Source organism: Elgaria multicarinata, chromosome 1 (assembly GCF_023053635.1).
Source record: "Elgaria multicarinata webbii isolate HBS135686 ecotype San Diego chromosome 1, rElgMul1.1.pri, whole genome shotgun sequence".
Classification (NCBI taxonomy): domain Eukaryota; kingdom Metazoa; phylum Chordata; class Lepidosauria; order Squamata; family Anguidae; genus Elgaria; species Elgaria multicarinata.
This window is the reverse complement of record NC_086171.1, coordinates 107,895,470-107,920,308: the sequence shown is the minus strand read 5'-3', so window position 1 is coordinate 107,920,308 and position 24,839 is coordinate 107,895,470. Positions and strand designations below refer to the sequence as shown.

The following is a 24,839-nucleotide window of genomic DNA, read 5'->3' as shown; positions in this document are numbered from 1 at the left end:
AACAGTTGTATTGAAAAGGAAATTTCAGCAGGTGTCATTTGTATATAAGGAGAACCTGGTGAAATTTCCTCTTCATCACACCAGTTAAAGCTGCAGGTGCCCTGCCCTCTTTTGTATCTGGTCACTCTAGTATAGCTCCTGCGGCTTTAACTGCTGTGATGAAGAGGGGATTTCACCAGGTTCTCCATATATACAAATGACACCCGCTGAAATTCCCTTTTCTATGCAACTGTTAAAGATAGAGGAGCCATGTCCTCCTTTTCATATGGCCACCCTATCTTAATTGATTTTAACTCTAAGTTGCCTGAAGAAAAACCCACCAGCAGCCTCAAGTGTTGTTTGGCCCAGAAAACAGAGCTCCAATTAGGAAGTGGCCCTCTGTATAGGAATAAGTGAACTACAACTTCACATGGTCTCAATATCAAATTATTTGAATAAGCAAAAGTTCTTACTGCTTTACCCTTTGGTGGTTTGTCGCTCTCTCCCTGCACTTCCTGGAGGTCAATGTTGTAAGCCACAGGAATGCACAAGTGCCAGTTTCTCCACGATGTTATGTATTCGTGTGTAGGTAGATTGAACTGTACGGCTGAGTAGCAAACACTGTTCTCCCAGCAGATCTGCTTTTCCAGCTGACATTTTCTGTTTCGTCAACAAAGGAGATGGCAGACTGTCAACCTTACCCTCCTCCACCTCACGTCCCTGGTCAATCACTTCTGCGCGCAGGGGGTCAAAACGCTTCCGGACTGGTATAGTGAATTTCTCAGGGGCAGGCTTGGCTTTCATTGGCAAGAAATATTGGTCCAGGCTACTTTGTTTAGTGCTTGGGAGCACCACCTTATCATCCTTATCTGAAATCCTGGGTCTTTTAAGTCTTCCCATCTCTGCTGCTTTTTAACACAAGTATGTTGTTATTAGATATAATTCCTCTTCTGAGTTATATCTGCTTCGGAGCATCAACTTCAAAGACCCTAAATCACACTACGCAGCTGTGGGCTCCCAACCCAGTAACTCACAGCAATTAGTGCAGACAGCCTTTTTGTAGATTAACTTTTTGAGTCAATAGAAAAAGAGGATAAGGCAAAAATACTCACTGCCTATTTATACCCATTTGGGCTGCCAGACGAATTGCAGCATTTAAAATAGTTAAAAATGGTTAAAACAAATCAAACTAAAAACAAACTGCAGAGCTCAAAGCAAAGCAACCTCCCTCGTCGCCATCTTGTTTTCCCATTCTAAAGACTCTTTGGAGCTAACTAGAGTGATGGAAAATAGCTTTACAGAAGCTGCAGTAATAGATAAAACAGGCATCCCTGGCTATTATATAAAAATGCTCCCGAGGCAGATTTTGAAAGTTAGTTACCTCTGTTTCGTGTCTTCTCTGCTGAGAAAAAAAAGTACGTCATGTTGCCTTCTTAAATATTCTCTTCCTCATCATGTTACAAGGTGGTCCCTACCGCTTTACTGTGCAGGCAAATAGCTGTGGCTTCATGTGGTACAATCAGCTGTGTATTTTACAGACAGAGTAACTTTTTTGTGATAAAACTTCTGTTAGTTTGAAACAATTGCCTCTGATAATGTACATACCTCCCCCTGCCCTGCAACTAACCAGGAGGATGAAATTCACTGACATTCTGGCAGGTAAACTTGGCAAAGGATTTTTTTTATCAAAGAATGCCAGCTATCACTTAACTCAAGAAATCACATGCTACTGAGGAAGAGGCATAATTAGAACCAGTTTTATGTATTTTATTGCTTAGGAGGGCTTCTGTCCTAAAAGGCAGCCAAGAAATGTTTTAAGTAAATAATTAATGTATGAATGCATTTATGAGGAGGGAGAGAAAAGACATTGGGATTTTTCTGGCTTAAGCCATGAAGTTTGGATTGTTGTTCACATAATATAATAATTTAGAAGAAAAATGTTTTTAAATATCTTTTGACATTATTTCTCAGATGAAAATAGGTATCACAAACAGCAGCATTGACTAGAAATAGCAGATGTAGAATCTGCCTTCACTGGAAAACCTCTTTTTCTATTCATTAATCATGCTAATTGAAGTGGCAATGATAGTATCGAAGATGTGCTAGTAAGTAACTAATGTTAAGCAGTCTTACGAATGTACTCCCCCTGGGATACAGTTTGGAGGGGAAAGTTTGCTGTTCTTTTTCTTTAGCCCAGTTCTGAAAAGCAAAAATGGACAGAATTGGATCCTCTGCCTAACTTTTTTAAGTTAATGGTGCTGCTGACTTGATGAAGGGGGGGGATGAAGGGGGGGATAGCTAGCATTAGGATTAATATACTTCTCACTACCAATAGAAACTTCCATTACCTGAAAATACCCATACAATCATGGATGTTACTGTCAGCCAATAACTGTGATCAAAGTGTTCATTTTATTGTTATTACATCATTTATTATTATTACTCATTGGCATTTGTGTGCATGACACATTTCAGAGTTACCTGAGCAAAATGGTCCAAAGAGCCTAAACTTTGGAGGGGAGAGGCAAACATAGCATGGGATGATTTGGAACTAGTGGCATATACTTCAGCTTCATTTCAGATAGGAATGACAATTAAGGGGGTACATTTATGCATAAATTAAACACACCCCGTTATCACTTGCATGGACAAGAACTAGGTCTTAATAGTAGAGTTTGTACTGAGTTCTCTACAACATAAGAAAAGTGTCTTGATCCGTCACTGCTGCTGAAGTATCTATTTGATGCTATGGACCGATTCATACTCTACATTTTTAGTTGCATCCCTAACTGTACACTTGAAAATAAAAGTGTGAATATCAAGTACCAACACAGAGAGACACACTCATTAAGGGGGCAGAATTAGCTATGGTTCCCTTACCATAGATTTTCTGCTGCATAGTGTGCAAGACTAGTTTCAGTTTGATGCATTGCTTAGGACTTTGCACATCTTTTGTTATAGCATGTAATATCGTTTAGCACAACTCTCTACTTCTAAAATGGGACAACAAGAAATAATAAAAAATTTAATAGAGAGCTTCTTCCTCGTTATAAAGCACTTCAGTGGAATATGCAGTAGAAACTGGGTGCATTAAGCTTTTTTGATAGGGATAAATGCCAAGTTCTACACCTATGCACAGTTACAAGATGGGGGATACTTGGCTCAGCAATACTACAAGCAAAAAGGATCTTGGAATTGTTGTAGATTACAAGCTGAATATGAGCCAACAGTGTGATGTGGCTGCAAAAAAAGTAAATCACTGGTTCCCCTCTATTCAGTACTAGTTAGGCCTTATCTTAAGTACTGTGTCCAGTTCTGGGCACCACACTTCAATAAGGATGTAGACAAGCTGGAGGGGATTCAGAGGAGGGCAACGATCAGGGGTCTAGAAACAAAGCCCTATGAGGAGAGACTAAAAGAACTGGGCATGTTTAGCCTTGAGAAGAGAAGGCTGAGGGGAGACATGATAGCACTCTTCAAGTACTTGAAAGGTTGTCAGACAGAGGAGGGCCAGGATCTCGTTACAGAAGTTACAGAAAGCCAATTTCCAGCTGAACTTCAGGAAAAACTTCCTGACTGTTAGAACAGTACAACAATGGAAGCAGTTACCTAGGGAGGTAGTGGGTTCTTCCATACTACAAGTAGTCAAGATGCAGCTGAATAGCCATCTGTCAGATATGCTTTAATGTGGATGTCTGCATTGAGCAGGGGGTTGAACTTGAAGGACAGCATCAGGCGAGTGTCTCCCTCCCCCCCTCTGCTTGGTGGGGCAGAGGGAGATGCTTGTCTGATGCTATCAGCAGGGTCAGCATATGCACGTGGCGCCCCAACAAGGTGCAGGACGTGCACATCTCTGGGAACATGAGGGTGCCGTGATCGTCCCATGTGGCGCTGGTGTCCTCCTTCATGCCGGGTCACCCCACCGTCGGAACAGAAGGAGGAAAGTGCAACGCTGGGTACTGACTCGGGGACCCAGCACAAAGGGGGATTCCCATGGAACCAGCACCTCTATTCTGTGGGGAGGACAGCAGGGGGGTTGGGCAATAGTCAACCCTGTGCTTAAAGTCAACTCTACGGATGCCTATGTTGGGGGGTACCCAAGACAACATGATAATAGTTATCTGTGGAGTTGACTATTAGCACAGGGTTGATTATTGTGTTGTCCGAACACGGCCTATGACTCTACCTCTGATATCCCTCTGCATAACTTTCTTCTTCTGGGACATACCTACAATCTTTTATTTTGCTTGCTATTCTCTTGGGTAAAATATTAAGAACTGCAAACATACCACACTGATCCCAGCTGACATTCATTTCATCCCCCCTCCCTTTTGAACATACACAGGCGCACATATACAGTTTTATAAGTATCCCATTGCACCTAACTTTACTGACCTTTAAATGCTTATTATCTTTTAACCTTCTCAGTGTTAACTCTTTTGGATGTATGATTCTAATTCCTCTGATGATGTATGGTTTTAGTTTATTTTAATTCTTCTTTAATAAAACAAATAATTGCTTTCAAAGACCTTGCTTATGAGCGCTGAGGTTTTGGGATATCAGGTTTGCCTGTGTGTCCAGAGCTCAGTGCCAAAAGATCCCTGTGCTTGGTTTACATGTATATAATATGCGCAGAACATAACCGCTCATAGACGGGACTCTTGATCTCTAACCATGGTTAAGAGATTTAAAAGCAAGCAGTTATCATTTGTTTCCCTTCTCCCAAACCTGCTGCCTGTTGCTTGCAAAGTCAAAGTTAAGGATCACATCTACACTGATCATAACCATCATTAACCCTAACCAGATTCCATCTTGACTAGGGTTTACAAACCAGTTTCAGATCCTGGCTAAAATGGTAACCATGGTTAAAGCAGTGAGAAACTTCAGGGGATAGGGAGGGGATTGAAGTATGTAATCCTATTCCTGTGCTCAGTCATGGTTAAAGACCTGAAGTGTTCCATCTGCACAAAGCTGGCATTTCCGTTAGGCCTGGTATTGGACATACTACTTGACTTTTCAAACAGTTGGATATAGACTTAGTCATGCTTAGAGAAGATCCATTGAAATCTATGGCTAAGTTAAGTCCATGATTACAATGTATTTATTCCTGTAAGAGTTAAAACTTAAGGATAACAGATCTAATTTAGCAGTCCTCTGCTTACTCATGACAGGCTCTTACTTCCTGTCTATATCTGGGTTCAGAGAGATGTGGTTTTTCTGATGCTGAGAAGGACTGAGTCATTCACAGGTAACAACTACTTTATAAATAGATACTCATAGATTATATTTTAAAACATGTATTAACAAAAAGCAAGTGTATTGAAGATAATTATAGAAGGAAACTAATACCATGGTACTTGTTGACAAAGTTTAAAACAGAAAACAAGACAATGCATAGCGCTTACAAAACCAACACAGCTTTCTGCTAGTGACCACACCTAGTATCTCTTTACTTTTATAGTTTTACACTTGAACATGATATGTGATGTGATTGCTTACTGTACTCTGATTGGCTGCTTTACTCTTTTAATCCTGCCTCTCCATATTAATTCATATTTGCGGACATCTTGTTTTATTCCCACAGTTCTATAGACATTTCTGAACTTGTTCTCTGTGGTTTAGACTTGTCTGGGGCATGAACCTTATTGACAAAGATTTTTTTCTTGTAATGTCCTCTTTTTCCCCAGGTCAAACTGCCTGCCAATAACCGGTCAAAAGCAAACTTTGGTGCAGACAAGCTTTTTAACTTGGCCTCTTTGATATGCCTGATATGACCATTGCTTTAAAATTGCCTACACTCTAAGTATGACTAAGTCTGGATCCAATCCATAGTTCTTATTATGCTTTTGCATTGTATAAAGCAATAACAGCACATTTTGAACTGCTATCAATGTAGCTAATAAAATATATATTGTAAATATGTTTTTTTCATCTTTCTCCAGGTAGCATGGATGTCTCCAGTAAAATGGAAATCCCCAAGCCAGATGTGGAAATAACTAAGGAAGAAATGAAGCAAGACTCTATAAAAGAGCCTAACAGTATCCTATTGGATGCATCATCTGAATCTCCAAGAGGTTTGCTAACATAAAACAGGAATCCTTATTTACAGATACATCCCAGAATCATAGAATAGTAGAGTTGTAAGGGGCCTATAAGGCCATCAAGTCCAACCCCCTGCTCAATGCAGGAATCCACCTTAAAGCATCCCTGACAGATGGTTGTCCAGCTGCCTCTTGAATGCCTCTAGTGTGGGAGAGTTCACAACCTCCCTAGGTAATTGGTTCCATTGTCATACTGCCCTAACAATCAGTAAGTTTTTCCTGGCTTCCTGTAACTTGAGCCCATTATTCAGTGTCCTGCACTCTGGGATGATCGAGAAGAGATCCTGTCCCTCCTCTGTGTGACAACCTTTCAAGTATTTAAAGAGTGTTATCATGTTTCCCTTCAATCTTCTCTTCTCTGGGCTAAACATGCTCAGTTCTTTCAGTCTCTCCTCGTAGGGCTTTGTTTCCAGACCCCTGATCATCCTCGTTTCCCTCCTCTGAACACGCTCCAGCTTATCTGCATCTTTCTTGAAGTGTGGTGCCCAGAACTGGATGCAGTACTCAAGATGAGGCCTAACTAGTGCCAAATAGAGGAGAACCAATACCTCACATGATTTGGAAGCTATACTTTTATTAATGCAGCCCAAAGTAGCATTTGCTTTTTTTGCAGCCACAACACATTGGCCTGGTTCAGACAACATGCTAAACCATGCTGCTTAACCACCAAATGGTTAAGGAACCACAAAATGGTTAAGTAATTCCCTTAACCATTTTGTGGTTAAGCAGCATGGTTTAGCGTGTTGTCTGAACCAGGCCACTGTGGGCTGATATTTAGCTTGTGATCTACAACAATTCCAAGATCCTCCTCACTTGTAGTGTTGCTGAGCTAAGTATCCTCCATCTTGTAACGGTGCATTTGATTTTTTTCCCTAAGTGTAGAACTTGGCATTTATCCCTATTACATTTCATTCTGTTGTTTTCAGCCCAGCTCTCCAGCCTATCAAGATCACTTTGAAGTTTGTTTCTAGGGTATTAGCTATCCCACCCAATTTTGTGTAATCTGCAAATTTGATAAGCAATCTCTGCACCTCCTCGCCCAAATCATTAATAAAAATGTTGAAGAGCACTGGGCCCAGGACTGGTAACACTTGTTACTTCCCCCCAGTTTGAGAAGTTTCCATTGATAAGTACTCTTTGAGTCCAATTCTGTAGCCAACTGTGAATCCACCTAATAGTTGTTCCATCTAGCCCACTTTTAGCTAGTTTGTTAATCAGAATATCATGGGGCACTTTGTCAAAAGCTTGGCTGAAGTCAAGTTATATTGTGTCCACAGCATTCCCACAGTCCACAAGGGAGGTTACCCGATCAAAAAATGAGATCAGATTAGTCTGACAGGATTTGTTCCTGACAAATCCATGCTGGCTTCTAGTAATCACCGCATTGTTTTCAAGGTGCTTACAGACTGACTTATTTATAATCTGCTCCAAAAAATTCCCAGGGATAGATGTCAGACTGACTGGTCTGTAGTTCCCAGCTTCCTCCTTTTTGCCCTTTTTGAAGATAGGGACAATGTTAGCCCTCTTCCAGTCGTCCGGCACTTCACCTGTCTTCCATGATTTTGCAAAGAAAATAGACAGTGGTTCTGAGAGTTCTTCTGCTAGCTCCTTTATTATTGTAGGATGCAGTTCATTGGGCCCTGGAGATTTGAACTCGTTCAAAGAAATTAGGTGTTCCTTGACCATTTGTTTATCAATCTCAAACTGCAATCGTGCCCCTTCAGCAATCCTGCCCCTTCACTTTTTCCAGGGGGGTCATAGACCTGCTTTTGGGAGAAGACTGAGCCAAAGTAGGGAAGTGCTTCCTCAAATATCAATGAATGCAAGTTATTGCTTCTCACCTAGGACTCTTGAGGTACTTGGGAATGTTGAAATATGTTACATTTCCAATTGAATGTGAGGGTTTCCCTTTCATAAATTCTTATATGTCTTTTTGAAGACAAAAGGTATGGCATTACTTAAAACCAGTGTAGCCACACTCAAATGAGTGTAAGTGGTGAGTGAATCACCCTCTAAGACTGCAATCCTAAACACACTTATTAGGGAGTAAGCCTGTTGGGGTTTAGGTTGAGATCCAAAGGTATCATTTCACGGATAGAACTGCTTCCATCACTGAAACTGGGAGGAAGGCAATTCCCCTCCTCTGTAGCTATCTGTGCCACCTGAAACCTGCTCTGGACGGTCCATCAGTGAAATGACACTGTTGGATTTTCTTAGTTCCAAGTGAACATGCATAAGATTGCACAATAAACTAATGTGGTCAGCACCAAACATTCCAAGTTATGCCCAAAGGAGTATCACAAGCTGAGTGCCAAAATAGGCTAATAAATTTATAGCACTTCTGAAATGCACTTTTAAAAAAAATAGTTTTTATTTGAATTTTATTACACATACAATAATCATGTTACATCAACTTAATATACCACAATAATAAAATTTAAAAACTAGATAAAGTAATATAGAACTATCTCATGCACCACCACCCCCGGGACCCTTATTCTCCTTTCCAAAATTGTAATGTATCCTGCACCAGTTTACTCCCTTTCCTTTTTTCCAGTACAAATTTAACAAATGGACTCCAAACCTCATCAAAGTAATTTCATTTCAATAATCCTCTCTTAACTTTAATACTACACGTAAGTTTGTCATTAATAGCTATATCCCAGACTTCTTTGTACCATTCTTCTATTTGATAATCCCTTTGTTCCTTCCAATTCCTGGCAATTATTAACCTAGCTGCAGTTAATAAATTGTTTATTAATTCTTTACTATTTTGTGTACATTTAATCCCTTCATGTATTGATAACAGTGCTGTCCTTGGCCCTAACTTAACCTTCCATCCCATTATATCATTTATCTCTTTGAATACCATTTGCCAAAACCTCTGAATAACTTCACAAGTCCACCACATATGGAAATAAGTGCCTTTTTCCTGACAGCCTCTCCAACAATAAACAGAATACTTTTTATCCATTTGGTGTAGTCTTACTGGTGTTAAATACCACCTCCATATCAATTTATAATAATTTCCCTTTATTCTGGGGAGCATTTCACTTAGTTAGGAAGACCAAAGAGTTAAAATAAAAGATGAAATAGATTTTAAAGGAACAGGCACAGCACCAACACTTTTTTCCCTTGGTTTGCAAGGGAGCAGAGAAAGGATGCATTGAGATCACTTTTAACTCATATACTGCCACCACAATTAACCAAAGCACATGTGCTATTTAGCTTATGTTGTATTTCTGTTGCAATTTATGTGGTTCTAAATTTAATTTGAGGGGTTTTTTAATATAGAAATTCAAATATTTTAATCTTTAATTTGTTTTGCTTTGTTTTTACAAAGAGGATGCAGTAATAGTAGTAGGAGATCTATGGGGACTATGCTTTGGTGATTATGCAGGTTATGGGGGGATAGATGTAGTGATACAGGGCACACACTGCTACAGGGCTGTTTAGAGGAAAAACATTAAGCAGCAGATAATTGTAAACTTCTACACAACAACAAAAAATTAACTGAAAGGTTAATTGAATTTATTAATTGAAAAATACAACAAAAAATAATTGTTTTGTTCTAGAGAAACATATTTCAATCCAGAGGACACTTGCTGATTTAGTGAAACTGGCTGACCTGAAGGAAGGTTCCCTAATTTCAGCTGTTCCCCAGAATGCAGACCATCAAGTGGCAGGTATTTAAACTAACTCAAGAGTTGAGCAACATATGGCTGAAGGATAATGCTTGTGGTGTTAGACTCTTAGAAGTATACTTGACCTGGCAACTACAGCAAAAAAAACCCCTACGTGTCTGGGGTGAAAAGTATATCGTTGACCTTCTTCTTGGAGCCAGATAAGACTTGTGCATCACTAATGGGTTATGAGCTCTGATTAGAGCTGTATGTATTGAACTATGGCAGATGGTTTAGATGTTGGTGAATAAAAGGATTAGATTAGAAAGCAAGAGAAGTAAATGTAATTCAAGAACAACACTGTGGGAGCTACACATGTAGCTCTATCCTGGCTGCCACACCCAAGCCAGAAGATGCATTTGACCTTGCTGCACAGATAGCGCCAGCCCCAGGGTTTTGAGGGCCCTTGGGCAAGACACTCTCAGTGGGCCCCCTCTCTCACTGTGTCTACCTTCTCATTACCATTGTCAACAATTGCTCTTGCTCCTCCTCTTTCTCATCATTGCTACTGCTTGCTTGACAGGCAGAGAGCCAGTGAACAAGCATCTGCTGCTCTTTCTCACTCTCATCATTGTGGGGAGGCCAGAGCAAGATGCAGCTGAACAAGCAGATGGCAGTGATGGAGCAGCCGCTCCAGGGGGCTCTTCTCCATGGGCATGGGCCCTTGGAAGGTGCCCCATCATGCTCATCTTTGATACAGGCCCTGTCCACAGAGGATGGTGGGAGGAAAGTTACTGACAGGCAGCTTACAACATGAGGAGGAGGGGAAAAGCATGGGTAAATAGAATAGGGGTTGGATATTGTAGCTGTTGCCATAGTCAACCTTAGGTTTAGCAAAGCTTATCTTCGGCTGCAATCCTATGCACATTTACCTGGCAGGTCATTCCCATTGAACTCAATGGGAATGACCTTATCAGTTCCTTAGAACAATCATTTTGTTTGAAGCAGTTGTTTGAAAGGTCAATAGCATCGTCCAGGAAACTTCAGATAATTTCCTATTGAGATTTGAAAGCAAGAGGCTGTGTTACTGCATCTCTTCTACTTTTGATCTAATTTGCATTACCAGCTGCCAAGAAGTCTTGTCCGCTCTGTCCTGAAGAGAAGTTCAAAGCTTGTTATGGTCATAAGCTCCATCGCCACCTTCAGAATCTCCACTGGAAAGTGTCTGTTGAATTTGAAGGTAAAAGTGGCTACAATCCCATTGCTGATGCCAACACAACTCAGTTTTCCTTTCCCAGTGCTTCAAGTTCCAAGACAAGGAATACCTCATTATAAATTATGACATTTTAAAAGTTTTAACTCAAGTGATAAAGTTGATATAGCTAAAATACTTGGTTTCAGAAGTAACTGTGGATAGTTTAAAATAACGGTCCCTAAAGAAGAGAATGTACTGACTTTGTCATGTCTGTTCTGTATCTGCATCAAATTGTAAGACGGCTATTGTCCTTTCTGCATTCCAGGCTGCAGAATGTGCATATGTCATTTACCTTGTCGCCCTGTCAAACCAAATGTTGCTGAAGACCAGGTAACAAATGTTCAGCTATATAAGTACTTCTTCTTTTTTTCAAAAAGAGAAAAAAAATTATGAACTGTTACAGTTTAGTCTTCTGTGTGGTACATTTTTCTCATTAGTTTTAAAATTTGGGCTCACTAGTTAACTGAGGCTCTGAGCTGTTCTTGTGGACCTAATTTTCCTTACCTATTTTCTCATCCATATCAAATTGAGGTAGGAATGGGGAGGATTCACTGAATATATACAGCCATAGATAAGAACATAAGACGTGCCATGCTGGATCAGACCAAGGGTCCATCTAGTCCAGCACTCTGTTCACACAGTGGTCAACCAGCCATTGGCCAGGGATGAACAAGCAGGACATGGTGCAACAGCACCCTCCCACCCATGTTCCCCAGCAACTGGTGCACACAGGCTTACCGCCTCAAATACTGGAGACCTGAATGTTGTATTTCTTTTGACCTGGTGGGATGACAGCATGGCCGTTTATTATTTGACATTTGATAGAGATTGTTTTAGTTTTATAAGAGAGTCCTTCAAAACAAGCAAGTGTATATAGAATATTGTATTGACTCATTTACCCTACATTTTTCATACAGCTTAGCCTAGAGATTATACTCTTGTCCTGACTGAAAATATGCTCTTTGGATATGGTATAGTATTGACTATGGTATAGGGAATTAAGTGGAAAGTAAGTGGACAGCAGATTGAGAAAGCCCATAGCAGGCTGAGAAGAAAAGTTTAGAAGTTAAGGTACTTGATTTCACCTAGTACCGGTGTTGCATTTAGGTAGCATGTATAGGGAGACAATGTGACACACATTCTGCCTCCGCCGATTCTATTAGAATTTTACCTGAACCATTGGTACCACAAAGATGAATTGAGACCTCCACTATTGTTCACAGGTACTTGTGGATAGAACACCAGATAGACAGCATTTTTGGTTCTTTCGTTGAATTTGCCATATAGCTTCTGAATGAAGTATCTAAAAATCTTTATCTAAAACTACAGCAAACTATACATTTGACAAAGTGCCCCTTGATATTCTGATTAGTATTGTGGCTATATGGCACTACTACTAGGTGGATCCACAGCTAGCTGGAGAACTGTACTCAGCCAGTGCTCATCAATATTTCCTCATCAAATTGGAGGGAGGTATCAAGTGAGGTGCATCCTGAACTGCTTCCAAAGGCAGCCCAACATAGAATGTATTGCAGTAGTCTAGCAAAACTTAATTGGTGAGCCACTTTAATAAAAGCTTTAGGACTTACTGGTCTCATAGGGGGTCAATAACTTAAAACATAAGCATTGATACAATGATCAAATGATAAATCTCATTTAGCTTTATTGCTCAATTCAAGGATCAAAATGCAGTGTTCTTGGTAGTATCAACTATAGCTTATGTATTAGGGTTCTTACTACTTTTGTTGTATGTGGTATGTTAATAAAAGGCTTTTATAATAAAATCTGCATGCGTTATGTATTGTAGATCTTAAAGATGGGAGCCCATTATCACTGCATTATTTGTTCAGCAACCATTAACCGAAGGACTGATATGATAGGGCATATTAAACGCCATGTTAATAAAGGAGAAACTGAATCAAGGTTTATTCCAGGTAAGTATTTAAGCATCCCTGTTATTTCTACCAGATGAACTTGTATTTTGATCATTGAATCAAAATTGGATAGGTGGAATATGTGATACTAGAATAAGTGAAACTCTGTGTGTGAAACTATATTCTTGTTCAAGCCATAAAGGCATAAATCTACAAAAAATTCCAAGTTTCCATTGACCTGGCTCAGACAACATGGTAAACCATGCTGCTTAACCACAAAATGGTTAAGGGAATGCATTAAAGTTTAGCACTTTGTCTCTAGTAACATTATTTTATTTATTTATTTATTTATTTATTTATTTATTACACTTATATACCACCCCCATAGCCGGGGCTCTCTGGGCGATTTACAAAAATTCTAAAATTAAGATAAAAACGAGTATACAAACTTTAAAATTCTAAAACACAGAACGTATACACATAAAGCATTAAAAACTATTAAAAACTAAACATGTGGGTGATTAAGATGTGCTGCCATATGCCTGGGCAAAGAGGAAAGTCTTAACCTGGCACTGGAAAGATAGCAGCGTTGGTGCCAGGCGAGCCTCGTCAGGGAGATCATTCCATAGTCTGGAGGCCACCACCAAAAAGGCCCTGTCCCTCATTTAAAGGCATTTTTTTTAAAAAAAAATGTTATGAGCTCATTTGTCTAAACATGATGAATTTGATTATTAAATGGGGCATAATATAGTGTGCTATATCAGTATTCTTTTTAATATTAAAAGCCAGCAAAAGACCTACATGTAAACCAGAACACGTATCTTTAGGTGTAGTCCTGGTGAAAGAAATGTCATACAAGGATCATATTTCATAGCCAAGTTCTTACCTGAAGACAAAGAATATGTCCTTTGGTTGTCACCCCAATTTTTTGTTGTTGAAGGACTCAGAAACTTGGTTTATCAAACTGTACCTAGTATGTCTTCGAAGGCTCCATTGCAACTTTTTGCTATTTGATTAGATCTCCTACTCTCTTTTTCTGATAAGGAAGGAGTTGCTTCAAGGAATGTGACTGAATCCAAGCACAACTTTCAGAGCCCTTTAGTATGATGACATTTGGCAATTTCTCCCACCCTATAGTAGAACAGAGTTTGTGAGTGTTCTGAGAATGCATGCTTATTTTTGAAGGTATCTTTTGTTTGAGGACTACCATATTCTGTGTTTACTGTAGATCTAATTATCTTGGTGGTTCTTGAACTTTATAGAACATGTAAATGTACATAGCCCTAGTTCAGGCAATTGTTTGGGGGCTTCATAAACAGGTTTAAGAAGCCGGGAACAAGCACCAGGGTCAAGTACTCACCCCTAGTCCCTCCCATCACATGCCACCTTATAGCTTTGTTTCTGTCTTGAATTAAGCCAGAGCTCGCTGTTATGTCCAAATTGGATATTCTGGTTTAAGGTTAGTTAACATACCAGGATAATTAGTTAAGAAGCCAAGTTTTTATCTATAGTTTATGAAGCTTTGAATGATTGATTGAATTGGGCTATAGTCTCTCATGCTCTTTCATTCTGAAAATTATTCTTAGCCCCTGCTCCTAAATCTACATATGAAATACTGAAAGAAGCAGACACAGATGTACAAGTCCTTCCTAACTATTCAACACCACAGAAAACGGATTCGTACTTTAATCCCAAAATGAAACTTAACAGGTAAGAATTTATATAATTTTATGGGATTGTTTGGGGAAGGATTTTACTAATAGTTTTATCATAGATTTTAATATTAACTGAAGCCAGTAGGTGGTTGGACACGCCTTGGGCATGGACATGCTAGCAAACAGAAAACACTGTGCACTGTGATATCATAATACTAGGAAGTTTAAGTCCTACCAAAAATCTTAATACTCTAGATATATCTAAATAATACAAACGATAATTACAGAAAAAACACTAATGTTATATTTGTAGTTTTTATTTTATCTTTTCCAGAAACTCTCCTTAAATTGGGATGCCTAATTTACATTTATTTCAATTAAGGTATCTTTTTCTTCCTCTTTTAGGCAACTTATAGTCTGTGCTTTAGCTGTCCTAGCTGAGGAACGGAAACCTTTGAAGTGTCTGGATGCATTTGGAGCCACTGGTAGTCTGGTGTTCTTTGCTTCGATTCATTTTGTGTAACTTGGAAAGGGGAAACGTGCATTTAGGATGCACTCTTATGTGATTCATCCTTTGCACCTCCTGCTCTGCGTATAAGCTCAACGGGTGTTTTCACCAGTCCAGCAGAGGCTTTGGAGAGGGGGAGGGAAGGGGTCTGGGTAGATATAGAATTTGTTGCATGGTTGGCTCCCCGGTCTCCTCCCCTCGCCGCCCCCAGGAATGCCCCATTTCCCCATCAACGTGTTCTGTTTTCTGAGCATAGGGATGTAGCTGGCGTGGTTCTCTCCACACCAGCTAAGAAGAAGGGAAGGGTCCTGGTTCAGAGGTCAGTGTCCTGTTTCTGATCTCTGAGCCAGGAAACCAAATAATTCTATGTCCCCCAGATGCTACCTAAGGAGCATAGGATTGCTTTCTTAGACAATCCTAAGCACATTTACTAGGGAGTCAATCCATTGAGGTCAGTATGATTTCTTTCTGAGTAGGCATGCTTAGGATTGGACTATTGTTCAGTTAGTTCCCCTAGTATTCCAGGAAAGGAGAGGAGAGATGTTAATCTTAGAAATGCATACATATTTGGAATAGAATTTGTAATAGTCCTGTTCATTTGATAGCCTTAGTATGAGCCAGTATCTGCATATTTCTTAGGCAGGACTTAAAATCTTTCAATTTGAGCTGTGTGCATTGAGAAGATGGGCCTGTTTCTGTGGAATACGTTCCACTGGAGCAAGTTCTTAACTTGTTGCTTGCTTCTGACTGTATACACTTCTTGCCCTCCAGGTATAATGGGATTACAGTGGGCAAAGCATCTTGGAAATTCTGTGAAAGTCACAATTAATGATTACAATCAAAATTCTGTGACAATGATACAGGAGAACTGTTATTTAAATAAGATGAAAGTGGTAATGAACATCAAGGAGGAGGAGGACTGTGATGAAACAATGGAAGAAGGAGACGCAAACTTGCCTGCTATTGAGGTGACAAAAATGGATGCCAATGTCATCATGCATTTGAGAGCATTTGATTTTATGTAAGTGGCACCTGTCTTTTTGATCACCCCCCCCCCCTCCACCCCCATTCCCCAACACTTACCAAACTCTAACTGGGAAATAGCTGAGGTGTGGAACACCTATATTGGTAATACTATATAAAGTATATATCAATATAAATAAACTAAAACTTAAATTGTATGAAACACCCTATTTGCCCCACTGATGAAAGTTTGTATATGATGAATTAAGCTAACAAACCAATTTCCATTGTAGAAGTTTCAGCAGCATGTTGCTATGCCTTAACAGGACTTTGAGATACATGCTGCCAATGCTATAAACTTTAATTGAGCAAAACTTTATAAGCCCTCCCAATATCTAAAAAATGAAAACAACATTCATGTTACTGAAACATTTAAAGCTGGGAATAATTCCTGATGGAATTCCCACTCAACTCAAGTGAAGATTCTGCTTAGAGAAAATATGAAACATTTATTGCTTAATTTATGCTACCGTGGTTTCTTGTTCACCTCTGTGTGCTGTCAAAAGAAGAGGCAGTCTTAAAAGAGTGGTTGGCTGGAGAAGTCTAAGTTGACTGCAGGGTTGGGAAAACTTGACGCTGCTGAATCTACTTCATTTTTACCAGAACCTCAAGATCCACCAAGCAGAGCCAGGTGAAAAAACAAACAAACCACATGTCTAGAATTAACAAACAGAATGTCTCTCAGCACATTCTGAGACTAGGAGTTTGTTTTCAGTACCAGCTCATAATCACACAAAAGTCAATTCTTGGTTACCCCAAGTTTCTTCATTTCCACAGTCTAATTTACATAGAAAAAGTCATTTTGTTATTCCTACTGTTAAACAAGTCCGAAACCCCTGCTGACTACCCTATTTCTTCGATTCTAAGACACACTTTTTCCCCAATATAAAAATTGCGGGTCTTTTCCCCGTACTTCATATTTACATGCTTTCCTTAAGAACCGTCACCCTTCTCCAATGCGGCTGTTGGGTGGTAGAACCATTTCAGTGCCCTAGCAGACAAACCCCACAAAAGATGACCTAAGTCACCAAAGAAACCTTACATTCTTGTGTAGAATTCTTGTTATGCTTAACATTTAGCAAGAGTAACACATTCTGCCTTGTAACAAACAGCAGTTGTATTGTAGCTTCCCCATAATCCCAACTGCATTGCACTTCAGGCAACAGCAAAAGTGCAACAATCTCAGTCATCAGAAGCTCCCAACGTTCAGGATCAAGATTGCCGTGAGGTGGGGGGAGAAGGCTTTAAATCCCCCCACCCCAATAACCCCATCCCCTGATCTCAACTGGCAGGGAAGAGGAGATTTAAACCTGCCCATCCTTGCGATATGGATGGGTGGGTCAGGAGAAGAGCGCGTGTAAGCATGTGTCCCTGACCACCACTGGGCACTGCAAGCAAATCCTGCAACCAAAAAGTTGCTCATTCTTTTACTCTCCCACTTTCATTTTAGAACAGGAAAGCAAGAACTGGATCCATCCTCTTACCACTACATTTTGGTCTCTGTCCTTTCCCAGAATATCTGGCTAGGACTTGAGTTTTACAAAACATTTTGCACCCTTGAGCTGCGGTTCTATTCACAAATGAAACTTCAGTGGGCTCACCTGCTATTTTAATGAGATGTGGCTAGTATATCCACATTTTCTTTTATTTCTGGCATGAGTATGGACATGACTTTTTTCATCAGGAATGTTAGCAATATAGCAGCTAAAACTGGGATCTTAAGCAGACTTACTTGGGAATTAGTCCTGTTGACCTCAGTGAGGCATATTTCTGGGTGAACAAAGTTAGGATCATGTCATCAATCTTTCCCCCCTGAATGATTCTTAACATGTTCTTGCATTTTCTCTGCTACACAACCTTACAGACATCTGGACCCATTTGGATCATCAGTGAACTATCTAGATGCAGCTTTCAGAAATGTAAGAAACCTTGGAATTGTATCAGTGACGTCAACGGATATCAGTTCTCTTTATTCAAAGGCCCAACATGTAGCCCAACGTCACTATGGTTGCAATATTGTCAGGACAGAGTACTACAAGGAAATGGCTGCTAGGATGGTAGTTGCTGCAGTGGCAAGGTACAGTTACAGTTTACAGATGGCAATGGTCTCAAATTCCAGTATGAGGCAGTTGCAATGTTTTTCCTTAACTGCCAATTGAAATTTCTAGTAGGGGCTGTGGGAAGTTGATTCTCAGCATCTTGCTTTCCAATAATCTTCAGAAATCGGATCCTGTCGTGTAAATGATGCAAGGGCAAAAAGTAGTTCAAACTTGTGACCCACCAAAAGCTGAATGCAGAGCACCAGCCGTGCGGTTGTTGCTAGGTGCCCAGCGATCCCCTAACAGGCAGCAAGAACGGGAATTCCTTGCATCCGCAGTGACCAGCATAAACGGCTGGTAGCTTGCATACATCTTCGTGACTGCAAGTTGTGCAGGCCTAGGGTGCAAAAATGCAGAAGTTTGGAGAGATCTTTGCATTTGCCTTTACCTCATTTAGATGGTCTGTGCTAACTTTCTGTTGTCTATACAGAGAAGCTTCAGTAAATGTAGAACAGCTAAATCACAGCGTTGTACTACTATGTCCACTAGAGGAGTTATTCCATAACTAAGCAGGAACTGAAACAGGTTGTGGAAATGGCTTCCATTTGAAACTAGGTAGGAAATTTGTATTCTTCAGAGGCAAATGGTATCATTTTACATTGATTTCGGGATTGTAATTCCAAGAAGGTACTCATGAGTGATATCCAACTGGTGTTGCTCCATTGACAAAAAGCGGCTGTCAGTGGAATAGGAAGAGGGGGGATTCCCCCCTCCCCGTTCTGGAGCACTGGGAAACTCTCCAGAGCAGATGGGGGGCTGCAGGGGCGAGAAGAGGAAGGGAAAGTTCTATTTGAGCAGAAGCCCACTTGCACAGTGTTGGATGGAACCCCATTATGTTTACAAAGCAACTTGACCAATGCTTCTTAGTATTTTGGATTCAATTATATTAAGTCATTTTTTTATACTCAAGAACTAATTAAATGGCATCACAATAGCGAAAGCCATGCCGAGAAGTGGATGGAAACAGCATGCTGGGATTGCAAGAGTTCACAGCCCATCAGAGGTATTCAGAAATTAGAACTTGTGCATAAAGTTGGACATGTAGGAAGAGAGTTAACCTTTGCTGAGTTCTGCTAATTATAGTGTATCTTTTTTTGCAGAGCTGCTGCTCGATGCAACAAAGGCATTGAAGTTTTGCTCGCGGTGGCTCTTGAACATTTTGTCCTAGTGCAGGTGAGAGTATTGAGAGGACCCTCTCTTGCAGATGATACTGTCAAGAAAATTCGATACCTAATCCACTGCCAGTGGTGTGAAGAGAGGGTGTTCAAGAGAGAGGGCAACATGATAGAAGGTAACCATATATTATAACTTCATGTAGTTATCAGTGAGGTTCTAGTAACCTTTTATCTACTTAACCTCTGTGCCACAGAATTTTTTGGCACTTTTGTTATGATAGTCCAGCATAACTCTTCTTTTATTTAAGGGATTTATACCCTGCCTTTCCTTCTGCAGCCTAAGGCAGCTAACAATAAAAAAACATTAAAATAGAATAAAACCAAGAAATGAAAGAGCCAGAAAATAAAAATAATAATATCAAAGAGATCCCTGACAGCCATTCACTCTACAAGTGTAGATTGCACTCCTGTACCCACTTACGCTCCATTGACCTCAGTGGGACTTCTGAGTAGATGTAGAGGGTTGTGCTGAAAGTACTAAAAAGTGTGTGAAGTATAGTCAAGCCTTTAAAGAGAGCCAATGTGGTATAGTACTTGAGTTAGACTGGGACTCGGGGGACCCAGGTTCTAGTCCCTGGGTGACTTTGGGCCAGCCTCTGACTCTTGTGAGGATAACATAATGTTATTTTTTTAATCATTTTTTTTACAATTAATACTTATTAAGCTTCAAGTTTCCATTCTGCTCATGGACACACTAGTTTGGAAAATAAATGCTGGCACTGCTTTTCCAACAGAGAATCCTTATCGCCAGCTCCCATGTGACTGCTATAGCCGTATGACGGGCAAGACAGCAATTGAACTTGGTCCTCTGTGGTATGTATATTTCTTCATTCTCGAATAGGCATGAGCATCCCTGAGAAGGCTGCTTTCTGACAGCCCATTGCCTCAGGTTGGAGTGAAGGCACTTTCCAGTTCAGTAAAATAAGAGGTGGCTGTGAAGGCAGTGATAACATCACATGACCTCTTCCCAGCTTCATTCCTGGGAGAATCATATTGTTCTTTATTCACTTTCGGGAGCTTTACTAAGACAGATGAGAAGCAGGGCTAGGAAGCTAACGAAACATCTATTTCCCATGCCCTCTTGCATTTAAGGCTGCAGTCCCCAACTCACTTATCTGGCAGTAAGCCCCATTAAGCCTAACAGGTGTTACTTCTGAATAGACATGTATAGGATTGCACAGAAAGCCTGCAACCAAGCATAAAATAATATGTTCCCGATTCCACTTTCTTATTCCCCCCTCCACTTGGTTTCCCCTATACTGAAAGTGTTTTTAGCCCTTAATACTAATCTATCATTGTGTAAAGTCAAGAGAGCACCAGCCAGAAGCTAGGGTTGTGGATGGAATGGCCTCCCAGATGTTGTTCACCAAAAAACCACATTCCTCGTAGGCCTTGGAAAAGGCTGAAAGAAAGACGGCAGTACCTAAAACAAGAGATTTTAAAAAGGCAATGGTATTGAAAATATAATAGAAAACTTCAACAAAATAAGTAAGTTGTCCAACAGGTTTTGATGGAAACCTTCCTCAAGGGCACTAAAACCCCCCACCATAATTAATATAATATGGAAATATTCATAACAGAAATTGAATGAAAAATAGTAATAAAATTCAAACAATTGTTGCATTCAATTTGTTTCATGAATGTTTATCTTATATGAAAAATGATTTGTTCTTTCAATGCTTGTGGGGAAACATCAAGACACATTAAGCAATTTGCTGTTATATTAAAGCTCCCTATTATTTTTCAATACCAGTTTGAAACTTGCTTAGAAAATTCTTCACAGCCTACTTATTAAGGAGGGTATTTGGCAAGCTTATTTCAAAATAAAGTAAATAACATAGCACTACACCTGTATGGTAATTTCACTTTTGTGTATGTGGTTATAGCACTTCAAGACCACTGGAGCACTTTTCCTGTTTTTGTAAAAAAAAAATCACCTCTATATTCGGTTGCGTTAAAGGGTCCCCAGCAATAAATTTTACCCTCAGGGTTAATTCTCTTCCAAATTGGTGCTATCTTAGCACAGGAGTGTGTGTGTTATACTGCTGATTTAATTTGTAATATTCTTCGGGGCGGGGGGGGGGGGGGGAAGGCCAGGGAGAGAACATAGTAGGCTATATGTCCCTTTTCATTATTTACTATGAGCTAAGTAGTCATTTCTGTTATGAGGCCGGTATTTCTCCTCCAGGGCTTTGAGAACTTAAAATTGAGTTCTGTTGGATCCAGTAGACCCCAATAGCTCTTGTGTCTATGCTTTTGGAATGTAGCATCAATAAAATATTTTTTTATGCTCTACTGGATAGTCATTGACTTTATTTCCAAGTGTCAGGAGAAAGTATGTGAGGATTAGAAACAAAATAAGCAATATATGCAGACTTACATGATTGATGTCAGCTTTTCTGGCCATAACCTTTTAATTTTTTAAAACAATCATGCAAAGTTTAGACATTCCTGTAGAAATTGCATGGTTATACTGCAGCTTCCCCTAAGTAGGAGGTCACATTTCTCTTGTCTGAGATTTGACAAGGACAACTGCAGGCTCATATACAGAGGCATTTTGTTTAACAGGTGAAGATCCCTTCTGAACAAGAAATTGAAACCATGTATACATGGGATCCTGGTTTGTGCATCAGTGCAACTATAATACAAAAACATGGTTAATACTTGGAAATTAAAGGAGGAAAAGAAATTCATCCAGAGGGGGAAGGAGCAGACATTCCTGAGGCAAGCTTATGATTTGCAAGCCATGACTTCCAGTGAGCCAGTGTTAGATCTGTACCAGTTGTGTGTGTGATGTCACTTTTACACAAGAATAATAAGAACCAATTAAGTTAGTTTCATTTCACCAATAATCACCATGGTGAAGTTGCCAACTTCCTTGGTTTTTTTTTTTAAGTAATTGCTTAATAATTGCTGAACAGGCTGATCCTTTCCAGAAAAACCCTTTAAATCTCCTCAAAACAAACTTAAAATAAAATTTCTCTAGATAGATAGTGCAGTTCTGTTATCTTCCAGGTCAGGATCCCTCTTCAACACTGGATTTCTCAGAAGAATGTTGTTTGAAGCAGTTCAGTATGGTTTAGAAGACATCCAGACACTTCTAAAAACACTAATCTGTGAAGCAGAGTGCACAACACTCAAGCAGTTTTCAATTCATGGCCCTAGCAGCCAGAACAAACAAGGTGAGAAGACAGAGTCACAAGCTTTACAAAATCTTGTTAGTTAAAAAGAAGCAACAGGAGAAGTAATGGCAAGACTTAGTATGTAAACCCAAAAAGGGATTACTATTCAACTCGCTGACCTACAGATGGTATTACAGAATAATCTTGCTAATTGTAGGACACTCATGATCTTCAAATACTGAAGTGGTTCTTCACATCTTTAATCTTGTCAAGATGGCTTTAACTATTATGGAAAGACAACAGCCCCAGTCTCCTAAAGTAGTAAAATATTTCCTTTCCACTAATCCTTTATTCTGCCTGATACCTGATCTTCCCCTTGAGTAAGAGAAGTATTATCAGTTTTTATAGCACTATGGAAATGTTCCATAGGCATGAAGTGCCAGATTATTGCAGAGTCATTCAAGTCTGCAAACTAAATATACTAGAGAACTATTGTATATGCTTAGCTGACAGCCTTGTCTTTTTGAACAGTTTTTGGCACATGGCAGAAAGAATTTGCCTCTTCAGAATTCATGACTACCTCACTTTGCAGGCTTATTTTCCATCATGCATTGTTACAGAACTCCATAAACATCAGTAGCAGCTATGATTATGTCATGAGACAAGTCTTGGACAAAGAGTGGATTTGCTCTCGTTAGCCTCTTCAGTCAAAGACTTGAGAATTAGAGACTTCCTGTGTATGTGCAATAATGACTTCTCCTGTAAAGGTAGCTTCCTGGTGGATTCTTAAATAGCAACAGTGCCCCCAACTACAACATGCAAGTTTGACAAACAGTATCAGCAAAACAGACACAACCTCATTTTGTCAGCTTGGTGGATGGAAAGTGACATGCAATGCATTAACACACATGGTACATTATCAGACAACTTGTAGGTGTCAGCAAAGTGTGTAAAGGCCACAAAACCCACATATATTCCCCAAGCTCCAAGATTTCAGTATATGCCATCCCACTTAAATGTGTCATTGTGAGTTAGTCATGTAACTGAACTCCTAAATCTTATTGCTATAAAGGTAGCCAAATTTAGCTGAATTTTTCTTTTAACGTAGCCATTATTTCAAAACTAAATTTATTCTCCTATAATAATCAAAATGTAACACCAATTTCCTTGTATTTTAGAAGAGTGTGGTGTGTTTATTAAGACACCTGATCCTGCAGCTGATTACTACGTTGTACATGGTAGGTAGCTGTCAATTTAGCACTGTATCCACAACCAAACACTGATTATCCAGGAGATTTTCATTTAGAAGGAACTGCAACAAACTAGTTCTAGAAAGTACAGCATAAAGTTGGGTCATAGTTCAGAATATCTGGATTTACTATCCTTTATGGTATTTATTGACATAGCACCCTTAAGCTTATTTTTTATATTTTGTTCCTTTGCTTTGTGTTGGGCCTGCTAGATAAAAAAAACCACAAACCTTATCTGAACTTAAAGCGTCTCTCATGTTCCAGGGAAAGGAAAAAGAAATGAAATTAGCCAAAATGGAGCAAAGCGCCAAAAGCTGGAGAGTAATGCTGAACTTCCTGCTTTTTATTACAATATCCATAGACACAGCATTAAGGGAATGAACATGCCAAAGTAAGTATCCTGTTATTTTAAAATGCATGAATGCATGAATGGGGGCGAAGACATTTACTATATGCTTTTACATTTTCTCTGCAGGTTAAATAAGTTCTTGCACTATCTCTCTCAAGCTGGCTATCGAGTAAGCCGAACACATTTTGACCCCATGGGCGTTCGCACCAATGCTCCCCTGGTGCAGTTTAAATCTATTCTTGTGAAGTACAGCACACCTACATATATGGGAGGGCAAGCTGAAGGCTCTCTGCAAACCTCTGAGGATTCGCAGACAGGAGCTGAAGGTGACTTTGCAGAAGAAAGCATGTAAAGTGACATTTCTGGCAAAACGTATTTTTTATTGAAGATCTGTATTGAGACGTATAACTGAGCCAAGTCTCTCAGAATATAGAATTTTATGTGTGACTGCTCAATGTTTCAGGACATTTTTAGAAAAAAAAATTGAACAGTCACGTATGTTCCAGTTAGTATCACAATTCAACTGCAAGTTAATTTCATCCAATGCTTCCTTTTAGGCTATTGAATTTTGCAACTACCCTGACTTTCCCCACTCTTGTGATTCCTTGTTCAGATGTATAATATTGCTTAAGAGGATAATACGGTGGGGAGGTTGGGGGACACCAAGTGTGTTTAAGACTGGTAGCACCTACCAATAAAGTGTTCTCTCTTTTGCTGAATTTCAGTTTATTAGATTTCAGCTCTGGCTAAGGACTCCCATTTAGCACTACTTTAAGAAAAGTCTAATATGAAGAATGTAACTCAGCAAGCCTGGACCAGGTGCTTT

General features: G+C 39.7%; 1 protein-coding gene across 2 annotated transcripts in view; it reads left to right on the top strand.

Moving 5' to 3' along the window:
• TRMT1L (tRNA methyltransferase 1 like) overlaps nt 1-24,732 on the top strand; it is a 30,333-nt gene extending 5,601 nt beyond the window's left edge. For both annotated transcript variants that reach the window (XM_063134794.1, XM_063134801.1), the window contains exons 2-16: nt 5,922-6,053; nt 9,656-9,766; nt 10,830-10,943; nt 11,224-11,288; nt 12,766-12,892; nt 14,419-14,542; nt 14,893-14,972; nt 15,767-16,016; nt 17,883-18,095; nt 19,218-19,408; nt 20,027-20,105; nt 22,308-22,474; nt 23,593-23,652; nt 23,929-24,055; nt 24,140-24,732. In XM_063134794.1, the coding sequence (XP_062990864.1) occupies nt 5,922-6,053; nt 9,656-9,766; nt 10,830-10,943; nt 11,224-11,288; nt 12,766-12,892; nt 14,419-14,542; nt 14,893-14,972; nt 15,767-16,016; nt 17,883-18,095; nt 19,218-19,408; nt 20,027-20,105; nt 22,308-22,474; nt 23,593-23,652; nt 23,929-24,055; nt 24,140-24,365 (2,066 nt within the window). In that variant the 3' untranslated portion in view covers nt 24,366-24,732. The remainder of the gene's footprint in view (nt 1-5,921; nt 6,054-9,655; nt 9,767-10,829; nt 10,944-11,223; nt 11,289-12,765; nt 12,893-14,418; nt 14,543-14,892; nt 14,973-15,766; nt 16,017-17,882; nt 18,096-19,217; nt 19,409-20,026; nt 20,106-22,307; nt 22,475-23,592; nt 23,653-23,928; nt 24,056-24,139) is intronic.
• The last annotated feature ends 107 nt before the right edge of the window (nt 24,733-24,839 follow it).